General features: G+C 38.5%; 1 protein-coding gene across 6 annotated transcripts in view; it reads left to right on the forward strand.

The window, feature by feature from the left end:
- Unc80 (unc-80 homolog, NALCN channel complex subunit) overlaps positions 1–13,519 on the forward strand; it is a 176,704-nt gene that overhangs the window by 54,467 nt on the left and 108,718 nt on the right. For 4 of the 6 annotated variants that reach the window (XM_035441010.1, XM_035441013.1, XM_035441014.1 and 1 more), the window contains 4 exons: positions 2,132–2,346; positions 3,436–3,542; positions 4,605–4,701; positions 7,520–7,692. In XM_035441010.1, coding sequence (XP_035296901.1) covers positions 2,132–2,346; positions 3,436–3,542; positions 4,605–4,701; positions 7,520–7,692 — 592 coding nt within the window. The remainder of the gene's footprint in view (positions 1–2,131; positions 2,347–3,435; positions 3,543–4,604; positions 4,702–7,519; positions 7,693–13,519) is intronic. The other 2 variants (XM_035441011.1, XM_035441012.1) reach the window with 1 other exon arrangement.

Raw genomic sequence — 13,519 nt, forward strand, 5'->3', positions numbered from 1 at the left:
TATTTCTGTGTGAAATAATGACATGAATCTTCAAAGATGAAACTTTTCGATCACTTAAATGGGCCCAGGAAGTGAGCACACCAAACATTCTTTGTTTAGCTGGGAGAAAGCAGAGAAGTCCCTCTGCTGGTCCTGGCTCCTTCTCTACCCTATTTCTGTTTCTCTTCTTTGCCTTCCCCCTCTTCACCCTGATGCTTCTTATTCTTCCTAAGTGCTCAACACACCAGTTCTAGGAATGGTTTAATGTGATGGTTTTTCTGCTGCAACTTGCTGCTGATATAGGAGTTTCTCAGGGAGGGTCACAAATGACAGCTTCCCGGAATATGGAAGATTCTCTTCATTCCTGCATTAGACAGCCTCTCACCGTCATGCCTCTCCTTCCAGGAAGGCAAGAATGGCTTGGCACACAGTGTTGCCCTCCTAAGTGACAGACCAGTCAATTATAGAAATCTATTTTAAGTATATACCTCCTCATAAATATAATACCACAGATTAGAAGAACTTAAAATACAAAGTACTTTGCTGGCATTTGAGTGATGAAATCTGAATCCTCATCTCTCTCCTGATGACGATTGTAGCACATAATATTGTCAATTTTTGGATCAATTCAGCACTCTACTCTCAAACTTGTAAATAAAAAATACATAAAAACCCATAGATATGTGTCATTACACCGCTAGAACAGTTTCTAGCATCATTTCTTCCAAACTACAAGAGCAATGTACGCTGTTCAAGATGGAAATTATGGAAAACATAGAGAACTATGCAAGGGAAGTTGAAAAATCAAAATACCACTGCTAAAGATACCTCTGAGAACCTTTTGCATTTCATGTGAGAACATTTTTGAGCATGCACATGCAATTTCACACCCAGACATGTGATCACCTTGTGATTTCTAAAGGTTATTAACATTTTGTATCCTATTTAACTCATTTGATAATTGCCTTTAACTTTACAATGTGTCATAAATAGTGCCAAGGTCAACCTTCTTATACAATTTTTTTTCAACTAAATCATTCTTATTTTGAGAATAATGGAGCCAAGACAATGTAAAGCATCTGAATTTTAAGATGTCATATTCATCTTAAAACCTGGCTTATACCAGGAAGGAATTCTGTGTATAAGTCTGTCATGAGAGAATTGTGCCTTTAAAAGTAAGATAACAAATTGCACTGGAAAATGGTTAATGGAATTTGTAGCCAATAATACAAAAACTCAAGAATCTATCATCATATGGAAATCCCACAATATATTCAGTGGTCTTCCCAGACTTAGACATTGAGATTATATTTACTGTTCCACACTGGCCGCTCGTACCTTTTCATGTCTTATTGTACAATCCCATCTTTTCTTTGATATTACTTCTTAGAAATTGAATTGCTCAGTCAAACAGATATCTTGTTTCATAGAACATAAATGTTCCAAAAATACCAAGATACTTTATCTCTCCATGGGCATTATTTTCTCCTTCAAATCATCTTAATCTCTGCTAATTTAGTGAATTAAAATGGAATTTTACCTTGTTATTATTGTTGTTACAAGAGAAAGTTCAGCATAGTATTAGTCATTTTTCCTAATGGAAAACCTTCTTTCAGGTCTTCTTTCTGACTTACCCTTTGGGGTCGAACCTATATTTTCACTTTTAAACTTGATAACTGTCCTCTACTTAATTGGTTGTAGAATGATGTATTCCCTGAGCATGGTGATGAAATGTCAGTCACTCATTCATTGTGAGTTTATTGGGCATCAAGTATGATACTGTATTGTGGTCAGGGGTGGGACATTGCCCGAGGGTCAGGGTGCTTTTTTAAAAGTTAAATATTTCCTAGCATCTTAAGTGTTTCTGCTGTTATGACTCATACTCTAGGTGGACATCTACAATGATATTTAGTCTTTTTATTAAAGTGGGAAGAAATGGCCACCTCCACTTGGTTGCTGAGACAGCACTGTCTCCAGGAAGATCTCAGAGTCAGACTTGCTCTCCAGACTCCCATTCTGTCTCCCACTCTTCTCATACCCAGCCCACCAAAGGACATTCTGCACAATCTGCCTAAAAGCCATACATAGCTGGGAGTCCAGAGGACACTGGGCTGCTAGATGTTATTTAATTCTATACTCTACTTCTCTGTAGCGATGAACAAATGCAAGGGGGCAATCTGGGACGGAAAGATTTCTGGCGCAAGATGTTCAAGTCCCAAAGCGCAGCAAGTGACACCAGCAGCCAGTCGGAGCAGGACACTTCGGAATGTACCACAGCCCACTCAGGGAACACCTCGGATCGGCGTGCCCGCTCACGATCCCGCAGAATATCCCTGCGAAAGAAGTTGAAACTCCCCATAGGTAAAAGTATGTCTGTATTTATTTATGTATTCTCCTATTATCATGTCATCAAATCAATGAGCAATTGAGATAGATCATGGCATGTGGTGTTCGGGCGGGGGAGGGGGAGGGTGGGGGCGGGCGCTGAAAAGAAAAGCTGTCAAGCCCTCAGCTGACATCCTCCCATTAGTTCATTCAGCTTCTGCTAAATGCAGTTATTTCCCAAATGCCCACTGCATGCCTCTGCTGTGTGCAAAATACACAGCTTTTGGCTTTGCAGAATTTGAGTAGGAGCCACTACCACTAAAGCAGATCATCATAGTTTCGAACCGTGAATTTTGTAAAGGAAAATAGGTAGTGCTATGAACATAGACAACAACGAAGCCTGACCTATGCAAAGAAATGAGGAGAACAGACATCAAAATCTGCCTACTATACAAGAGAAAGAATGGGAAGAGTTCAAGGTTAATGGGCAAAGATAACAGGCTGGGAGGAACTGGAAGGAACCAGATAAGTGGGAAAATGACTGACTGACTGCAGCAGAAGAGCAAGCCAGATCACAAGCAAGTCAGGGTGTCTCTTTACCATGGCCCTCAGGTACCAAAGTGTTATAGAGAACACTTTGAATAATCCAAGTGTACGAGCCTTATAAAAGACAATTCCATTGAAGGGAATATTAGTCAATTATTAGTCAATTATTAGTCCATTATTAACAGAATTGGCATGCCTAGTGGCCCAAGAATAAACAAATGAACATTTAGATTATGTATTAAGCAGAAGCAGAGAAATAGATTTAAGAACTGTTTTGGAGGTAAAATGTATAGGTTTTCAAGGGATATGGAAAACTTGTGTGGCATAGGTGGATGGATTGTGGTTTCCTGCAGTGGAGAGGACCAGGTCTATTTGTCCTGCACTTAATGTGCTCGTGTAATTTTATAGTTCAACACTGAACATTTTGATTCAAAACATGTATACTGAAAACAACTTGTTTTTGCTTCTATTTATATGAGAGCCATGTGACTTTCATTGCTAGTTCAGTACATACTGGCATTTCTGTTTAATCCATTTGAAACCAAATGCTGTAACAGCTTAATTTTTCAAAATATCATTAACTAGGAAACTGGCTGAAGCGATCCTCCCTCTCTGGCCTGGCAGATGGTGTAGAGGACCTCCTGGACATTAGCTCTGTGGATCGCCTGTCTTTTATCAGGCAAAGCTCCAAGGTAAACAGGACATTATTCATGAAGAAGTGGACATCAGGGTCACTGACTAAAAACTATTGTGGCTGAAGAATGGAAAATGTATAGAAAGTTCCAGAAATCTTGGAGTTTAACAAGTCCAGAAATTACACAAGCAATGGAAACTAAAATATTTCTGTAGTAAACCACCATAAGAGCAAAAATAAGGAAAGATGCAGTAATGTCTATAGCTATAGCTATACGTAATGTAAAGGGTATAGCCAAGTGACAGAAACTAAGAAAATATAATTGGAATTCTTATGTATATCGTTTTTTGAAAAATATCAGACAATTATTGGAGTCTACCTGCCTCTGCCTTCCTTTCTGTGCTAATACTCAAGTCTTACTGAGTTGACCTGAAGTCAAAATCATGAAGACATATTAAAGCTTTAAAAGAGACATAGGACCAGGTCTGGTGGTGCCTTGATAGGTTAGTGTCAGAGTCTTAAGTTCAAACCAAACCTGGGTTATAGAGTAAGTTAAAGACTAGCCTGAGCAATTTAGTGAGTGTCTAACTTAAGATAAAATGTCAACAAGAAGGCTAGGCATGTAGCCCAGGGATAGAGCACTTGCCTAGCATGTGCCAGTTCCTGCAGTCAATTCTAGGAGAGTGAAGAAAGAGGAAGGAGAAGAGGTAGAGGGAGGAAGGGAGGGGGAAGAAAGGGAGGAAAAGTAAGGGAAAATATTGTACTAGAAATTCATTTATAAATTGAAGTCAGTCTAGTCATTTTTCTATTTCAACTATGGTTGAGTTCATATGGCATTCAGTTTGGACTTTATCCAAATTAACTCTACACATACCTGAGTTGTTTACTAAATTATTTTCATATTCAACATCTGATCTCTTGCCTGGAATTACTTGTGCCTGCAGGTATAGCAACATCTCTTTTGGAATGTGGGAACATATTATGTGACAGCACTTACTAGATGTGGAAGCCAGGGAACAAAGTCATTTTCATATCCTAAACAATTTGCTTTTCAAACCAAGGGCTAGTATAACCCAATAATTGGCTGCTGAATATCAAATGGCTTTCCTTTCCTCCCCAGGTCAAGTTCACCAGTGCTGTCAAGCTTTCAGAAGGTGGGCCTGGGAGTGGGATGGAGAATGGCCGAGAAGAGGAGGAGAATTTCTTCAAGCGTCTTGGTAAATGTCAATAGCCTAAGGATCCCACTCATCGTTTCTTCTTTTCAGTTGCCCAAATTAACTGCTCTGTTTCTTTTTTTTAAAGATGTCTCTTTCTAAAAGAAAATGGTCATTTTCTATTTGCATTGTCTTTTCCTTTGTTCTTTCAATGTGTTTTTCACTGCTATCTATAGCTTCTTTATTAGCAGTTTTGTGGGAGAGACATTTGTGGAAATGTTACTGTGATTCTCACCCCCTGGGGGGTATTGCGTGTGCAGAGAATAAGACATGGCCTCTTGTCTTTGTTAGACACTGAGAGTCATAGAACCTGCTATCCACCCACCACTCAGCTTCAGAGTTCTGTTCATCGCACGGCTGACAGGTGGCCACCCTCCCTTTCCGTACTTCCACTGAGGGGGAGTGTGCAACTTTACAAAGCAGTTTGTTCCAGAGCCAGACAGCTTTAATTGTTAGGAAATCTTTCTTTATAATCTGAAACTATATTTGCTCACAAACTTGATGACTTGATGACTGTAACCACACACACATAACTACACATAGTGCCATAACCCTCCCCCCTTATTCATTTCCTATTCTCTTCTATTCTCTCCTTTGATCTCTTTTGACTAAATGTCTTTGGTTTCTTTGGTTTTTATTTCATGGAAGCATCTCTGGTTCTGACACATCCTGACTCCTTTTTCTGTGTTTGCATGGTAGATGGTGAGCATTGTAAACTCTGGAGCTTCAGATGGAATACAACAGTCCATATTTGGAATTAATCCATGTAGCAAATAGTATAACTAAGCCATGGATATAGCAAATGTATGAACTTAAAATACATCATCAGGCCGGAAGTTGGTGGTGCGCCTTTAATCCCAGCACTCAGGAGGCAGAGGCAGGATCGCTGTGAGTTCGAGGCCAACCTGGTCTCCAGAGCGAGTGCCAGGATAGGCTCCAAAGCTACACAGAGAAACCCTGTCTCGAAAAACCAAAAAAAAAAAAAAAAAAATCCTCAGTGTTCTCATCACATACCTGTTTGTATTGGTCAGCTTTTTCTAGTTCATCTTTCTATCAATGAATATCATGATATGCTTTGATGTAGCCACTATGGACTCTCCATTTCATAAGGTTTATATGGAATGCAGTTGGATCACTTTTTCAGGAAAAAATTAAAGGACAAATTCAAAACCAATTTGAATTCTGTATCTTTCCTTTGGAACTGGACTTTGATGATCCAACTGAAGAGATAACGGGTTTTCATGCTTTTATCCAAGTTAATCAGTTCATTACTGAGCAGGGAAAAGATAAAGTTGCAGCCGCTAATGTTATTTTAGTTGAATATGCTTAATTAATAATTTGTAGACATAGCTTTTCAACAAACCATGTCATTAATTTTCTAATAATCCATGAATCATTTTCCCATCCCATTACAAAAGTATCAAACTTTACCAAAATGATCTCCTTGATATCTTTATGATAATATCAAAAGCATAAGTTTATTGTTACCTAGTTCATTGTGATATGTTCATCATGAAGGCATGGTGTTTCCTAAGCTTATTTACATCACAAAATCATCCTATCCACTTAACTGTCTCTTTTGCAATTTGGAGCAGACATCAAGCTTTTAGCATAAGGTTTCAAGTGTCCTCCTAAGCTGGAAGTTTTGGTCTGTTGTAGAGCACTTGTGTACATATGAGGATTTAGATTTGATTCTCAGTACTGAAGAAGAAGGGGGAAAACCCCTCTCAAGGCTCAACCTGACAACTCAGGTCTTTGCCACCTTCACCATTTCAGTTTGTTCATTCTCTACCTACTTCCTGCGGAATTTCAGAGACAAGCTTTAGTGTTCAGAACCAGCAGCATCATAAAGACAATGTTTCTCTGTTTACTTTTCGAGAACGAAGCTAATGTGTGTCCTGAGGGCTGCCAGGCTAGCTCAACCATATCCCTAAGTTCTTTCTACACTCCAGCCTGTTAACTTGATGTACCTGCAGCATAAACCCAAGAGTGTGGAGTGGGAAATGCTCCTTGTTAATGAATGTTTTCCATATAATATAGATTTCCATATGCTGTAGATTGAATGTTTCCTTCTATACGAAGTTCATGTTATGAAATTCCAACTCACAATGTGGTAATGTTTGGAAATGGTGCTTTGGGTAGGTGATTAGGTAGATATTAGGTGATTAGAAGATATCATGAGGATAACAGGACCATGATTGTTTTTTAGCACTCTTACAGAGAAGAAAGATGAGGTATATCTGTGCTCATACAAGGAAAGGCCATTTGAGGACATAACCAAATCATAAAGAACTGACTGTACTTCATCCAAGATCAGACTTGTAGACCACAGAGATATGGGAGGCAGATATTAGTGGTTTAAAAGTTAGCTGGCCCATGCTATTTCATTATAGCTGCCATAAATGACAAGGGCACTGGACTTTCCCATTTGTAGAATATTCCCCTTCATGGAAGAGATGAAAATATCTTTGGGTTGTTCATTTCCTTTGATTTCCCTGCACTCTCTTTTTCAAATATAAATCCAAAACTTATACTCCTAATTTCCTTATTTCAAATATGCCCATTTCATTTACCAGCTTAGAGACACAGTAGCAAAGTATCTACATTGAAGTTGTGTAGTGAAAATCCTGAATTTTTATCTGTTACATGTCACCAACTAAGTCAAAATGTGTTCATAGCAAGCATCGTAGAGCCTCAGAGAAAAGGGATACAGTGGGCGAGGGTTTTCAGGCCAACAGTACAGAAAACACACTGATACGACTTTGATATGTTTTTATGATCCATTTTCCTATCTCCTTTCCCAATGACACAACCCCTACAGGTTGCAACAGTTTCGATGATCACCTTTCTCCCAACCAAGATGGTGGAAAAAGCAAAAATGTGGTGAATCTAGGAGCAATCCGACAAGGCATGAAACGTTTTCAGTTTCTGCTCAACTGCTGTGAGCCAGGGACAATTCCCGATGCATCCATCCTAGCTGCTGCCTTGGACCTAGTAAGTCCCAAAATTTCCCCACCCTTATTCCCATTCATGCTGACAATGGAGGAAAGCATGAATCCCTAGATATGAACCCTAATGATGGGTTCATATCTGTTACTTTTAAATATCAAAAGGGGAAGACAGATGGTAAGGTAAGAGAAGTAAATAAAAGGGTGGAAATCTTAATAAATCTGTAGGAGCTAAAATATGTTAACAGTGTGATCATAAGTATGTGAAAGCATTCCAACTTCAGGGTGCCTGAGGTGGAAAATCAACCTGACATTTATTAGTCCAATAACTGTAAAATGAGGGCTAATGCTACTACTGAACCTTCTTTCCAGGGCTAATATAATGATAAAATGAGATGCTAAATAGAAGAGCCCCAAAACAGTGCCTGAAATATACTAACTATACAATAGTCTTAAATTTTCATGTATTTGTTCTTGGGTTGTTGATTTGTTTCTGAAACCAGGTCTTACTGTATATCCCTGGCTAGCCTAGAACTCTCTGTGTAGACCAAGATATCCTCAAGCTGAGAGATCTGCCTTCCTCTGCCCTCCCAAGTACTGGGATTAAAGTTGTATCAGCTACAAAATACTTGGCATGTAATACCTAATTAACTTAACAGGCATTCATTCATTGAGGTCTTCCTCTGTGCCAAGCCTGCAGTACCAGCAGCTACAAAGATGCAAAACTTAGCTGCAGAACCAAGTTTTGTTTAACCTCTAAAGACTTTCTGTGTCTAGTCATGTAGTCTTCTAAGTGAGTGTCACAGTCTAAGGCTGATTAATGATTGACATCTATGGCATGCCTAGTACATTTCCACGGGAAAATCCTGGAACCAGGAAGACCAGTTTGTAGCCCAGTGGTAGAAAGCCAGCAAAGGACAGACTGGGTCCCAGCCCTGTCTTCTGTCCCCAGAGAACCTATATTCTGTACTCTATTATGTTGATTCTTAACAAAAATGGTGTGAAGCCACTTTAATAATTTCAAAGGCTCTGACAGCTCAGGTGACTTTGATCAAGGTCATATGCTAATTGGTGCTAAAACTGGGATCAGAGCAGACTCTTCTAATTCCATTCAGGACTATTATAGCAACACCATATGCTTTCTCTGTCAAGAAATTATTTAAATAAATCAAATTGAAAATATGTGTATATGTCCTTTAATCAAATAAGTTATGAATACTTTTTTAATGATTCCAAAAGCTTTCGATCCTTTATGATATTTCTTGTTGTAAGAATACAAGATAAATTCATAATAGGAAAACTGAAATATTTTCAATTTGAGCATCCATACCACATTCATTCTCCAAACCAATGATTCTTAACATTTGGCAACAATGATTCTCTTAGATTTGGATGAAAATCATGAAAAATTCTCTCATGAAAAGCACAGTTATAGACAAAATTTAGCATATATATCAAGAAATTAATGGATTTTCCACAGAACTGGTTTATAAAAACTTAAAAACTCTAACTCAATAAATGTATCATCCCTAGCAAGGAGACTCATCAGGAAACTGGAATTACTTCATTTATATTCATTGATGATGGAAAACCAGAAGGAACCCGTTCACGGTTGCTTCCCATGTGGAAAACTCTTAGCATTTATATTAAGCTACGTGGGCCTGCAGAAACACATGGCTTGTCACAAGAACACTCTGGGGGATTTGAAGAAGAATCTCATTGGAACAAATTAATGCTTGCTTCTGAATCAAGACAATTTTAATGATAATATTGATGATCAATATGATATTTATATTTTCTAGGTGGTGGAGTTTCATTTGCTGTCTTTAAAATTATTCTATATCTGCCTGATTTTCCACTGCTGTACCCCTTAATTTCTAAAAGAAATGTGGTACAGGAGTTCCCAGTCACAAATAGACTATATTCATTGCCGGAATGTGACTCCTACCACTGAATTAGACTAAAACATAGCAAATAGAATTTTTTTTTCATGTTTCTAAATGTAAAGCTATAACCGGAGAGTTCCCAGATCACTGGGTCTTCTTTTTCTCCTTTCCCTGCAGAACCTTCTCTCACAATGTTCATTCTTCCTGATCTTATTAATTCCATGGTAAATGACAGAAAAAGTAGAGTTTGGGCCATGATTATTATTTTTGGCCCCCAAGCAGAGACACATGTGGCAGCACACTGATGGAGTGGCGTGTCTAGGGTGGAGGAGGAAATGCACTCTTCATCAATAATGATATGTACTGGGAGCAAACGTGCAGCCCTGGAACAGTGGGTGGCTGGGATTAGGAGAGGTTTTCATACCTGGGAGTCTTTTATTCTAGTAAAGAACAAGCATTGTGCCCAAGTTCAGGAACCTAAATCCCAGATGTCAGAATCAGTCAAAATTTAAAGACCAAGAATGTCCATTATCAAGCAATGGTGATGACCCATTGACGTGAATAAAAGTGGTGATGAAGGTGATAGAGAAAGAAGAGAAGAGGCAAAGGAGGAGACGGAGATGGAGGTTGGCAGAGGGGTAGTGGAGTTTAACAATGGCAAGTTTCATTGTACAGTTCATAGAGCACTTCCACATCATCTTACTGTTGGTTTAAGATCAAAAGGATCAAATCAGGATATGGTCCCCAAATGTAGGCACACTCGGACCCATTCCGTAGCTGTGAAAAAGAAGAGAAACTGAATTTGCTAATAAATGCTGACAAGCCAACTGAAAGAAAGGAATCTGTAAGTGCATGCTTGTGTTCCTGAGTTAAAGTGATATTTGGTGCTGGCTGTCATTTGTACAGGGATGACAACTGTAATTTGTCAATATAGATCTAGGTGGCGAGTTCCTCAAGATGACTCTTGTGTTCACAGAATTTTTCCCTCTGTATTTGTTTTTTCCCAGCATCTAATCCAACTGCTTCTTATTTTGAATGAAGGCCTGTGTTTTATAATATTTTTATATGTTTTCTAATTCATTTGTAGTGTTAATCGTGTGTGTGTGTGTGTGTGTGTGTGTGTGTGTGTGTGTGTGTGTGTGTGATATAGCTATGGATATGAAGACAATGATATAGAGAGTATAGGTAAGTTAATAGCTATTAACAGATATGCATAGGTGATGGATTTTAAGCTAGTTAGAGATAGATGACAGATGGTAGGTACATACATGTGTGCATGCACAGAGCCACAGATACACACACACATGCATAGACAAAGACAGGCATGCGGGGTGCAGATATACAGATCGAGACAGAGTTGTAAATTCTGCTTTTTGTCAAGTAGTTCAGGACAGAAGTGGAAATGTGAACTGGGTTCAGAATTATATTATAGTTGATTTTATCCTATCTCTCTTGAACTATGTTTTCCTGTCTGACTTACATTGAATTTTGTATTTAAACATATTTTTTCTTTCATTGCTTAATTGATCATACAATCTAAATGTGATTTTTTTCAATTTGGCATTTTTTTCCAGAATCAGAAAATGCTACTAGGTAAATGAAATACTAGAAACTTGCATGACCAAATCTAACAAATGAAAGTTTGTTTGTTTTTTTAATAATCTTACTATTATCAGTACAAGCATGAAATTCAAGATCCTTGATTTAAGGCCAATGCAGCTATTCCTCACAATCATTTTCTTTAGTATAAATGAATCAAATACAACTGTAGAACTGTTTTTTAAGGACATGTTTACAAAAATTGATCCTTTTCATACTAAAGTTGTATGATCTGCCAGCACAAAAGGGAAAAATGCAGTGTGGGTTAACTTGTGCTTACTATGTTCACAGTCTGTCCTTATTTATGTAGTAGAGTTTCTAATATGTAAACATGGTGACTTCTAGTTTCGGGGTCATTTATTAGCATGAATACAACTGCCAGTGATGTCAGTTGGCTTTAGTAGCAATTTTCGTGAATATTAACACATGTCATCCATTGGGTTATAGAACTCTCCTTCATCTGTGACTGGAGAAAATCTAATTCACATTCAGTTATTTGGCCTGACAGATAGGTAGAATTTAAGGGGAAAATATCAGGGTTATACACATGACAGGTCTCACAAAATAGGACATTCCCAGGGATTTTAAGATTTCTACCCTATTTCCTAATGGTATGCCTGTGCCTACTAGGCCCACTGCTTTATGACGTCATTTTGTTTTGCTTTTTTTTTTCTTTTACCTGATTTTGAAATTACTTGATGTGAAGACATGCATTCCTTTCTGTTCAGTGTCTGATTTCTTCTGATGCAGTTAGTACTACCGAATTAATTTTCACTGAAGAATAGTGTATAACTATAACACAAGTTGTAAATTTGTTTTCTTTTAGCAAGGCATTTCTATTTTTCCTTTCCAAATTTTGGCAGCTCTGAATGGTGCTTCCATAAATGTTATTGTCACATGGGCCCTGATTCAGAATAGTGTCCTAGGTATACAAAAGAATTCAATTCTGATTATAATTTTGCATTTTATGTAAACCCCATATTTCATAGTAATTGCAGGAATTCTACACAGGTGCCAACTGTCTAATAGGAGTTCGTACTAGCCTGTATTCTTGCTCATGATTTTGACTTGTTTCCATCATTATTTTTAACAGTCTGGTGCCCCAAAGTGACTAACTTTGTATTTCAACACAAGTTTTAAGATGTCCTTACATAGACTTGATGAATAATTTATCTCTGCCTGTCCTTTACTGAAGAATTATTTGTCTGTTATAGTTAATTTTATAAGATTGTAAGCAAGGAGTAGTGGTGCATAGCTTGAATCCCAGCACCTGGGAGGTAGAGGCAGGCAGATCTCTGTGCACTTGAGATCAGCCTGGTCTACATAGTGAGCTTCAGGACCGCCAGAGCTACACAGTAACATCCTGCCTCAAAACAAACAAACCTAAAAATTATTGTAGGTGGTGCCAATACTTATTCATGTTCTGTTTTTTACAGTGCATCATTTCCTCATTTGCAGCTTTTATTTCCTTCATTTATGTGGTATATTTTAATGGAGAGAATTAATTTAAGATAATTTAATTAATCTTATTTTCCTTTATGGCCATCACATTTCCTTATATTCCTCTTTCTCTCTTCCTCCCTCCCTCCCTCGCTCTCTCTCTCTCTTTCTCTCCCTCCCTTCCTCCCTCTCTACCTCTCTCTTCCTCTCTCCCTCCCCCTCTTTCTCTCTCTCTCTCTCTCTTTCTCTCTCTCTCTCTCTCTCTCTTTCTCTCTCTCTCTCCCTCTCCCTCTCTCCCTCCCCCTCTCTGTGTGTAAGGATATGTGCATGAGTTCATGGGTGAGTATAATCACATGCATGTCACCTCATGTGGATGTCAGAAGACAACACTGGATGTTGGTCCTTGCCTTCCATCCTGTTTGACTGAGGATGTTGTTGTTCACGGGCTATCCCTGGATAGCTGGCCTTCAAGATTCCCATGATCTTTTCTCTGTCTCATACCCCAGGAGCCTCAGGATTACATATGAGCTGTACCACATCTGGCTTTAGGTGCATTCTGGGAATCAGAACTAGGTCCTCATGCTTAAAATTTCCCCAACATTTAGCAAATTCTGTTGACTCCTTCTTTTACCCCAATGTTCTTTGCAAACTCACTTTCCCTCTGAAGTATGCCTCACCAGAGAGGATTCAGAGGCCAGCTGGAACAGCTCTCTCAGCCATGGTGTTTTTCAAAATGTTTCTGTTTTTACCTCGACTTGAAGCTCCTTCTACTTGGAATTGTTACAAGTCATAGATTTGACATTTTCTTTCTGCCCTTCCAAGATATTATTCCATCCATGTCTTAATATTCCTTACAGGCAATCAGTAACAGAAGCTGATTCCAGGCACCTTTAATATCTTCTGGCTGCTGTTGATAGTTTACAGTTTCACTAAAATGCTTCTGCTATA

The sequence above is a fragment of the Cricetulus griseus genome, chromosome 2, assembly GCF_003668045.3.
Source record: "Cricetulus griseus strain 17A/GY chromosome 2, alternate assembly CriGri-PICRH-1.0, whole genome shotgun sequence".
NCBI lineage: Eukaryota > Metazoa > Chordata > Mammalia > Rodentia > Cricetidae > Cricetulus > Cricetulus griseus.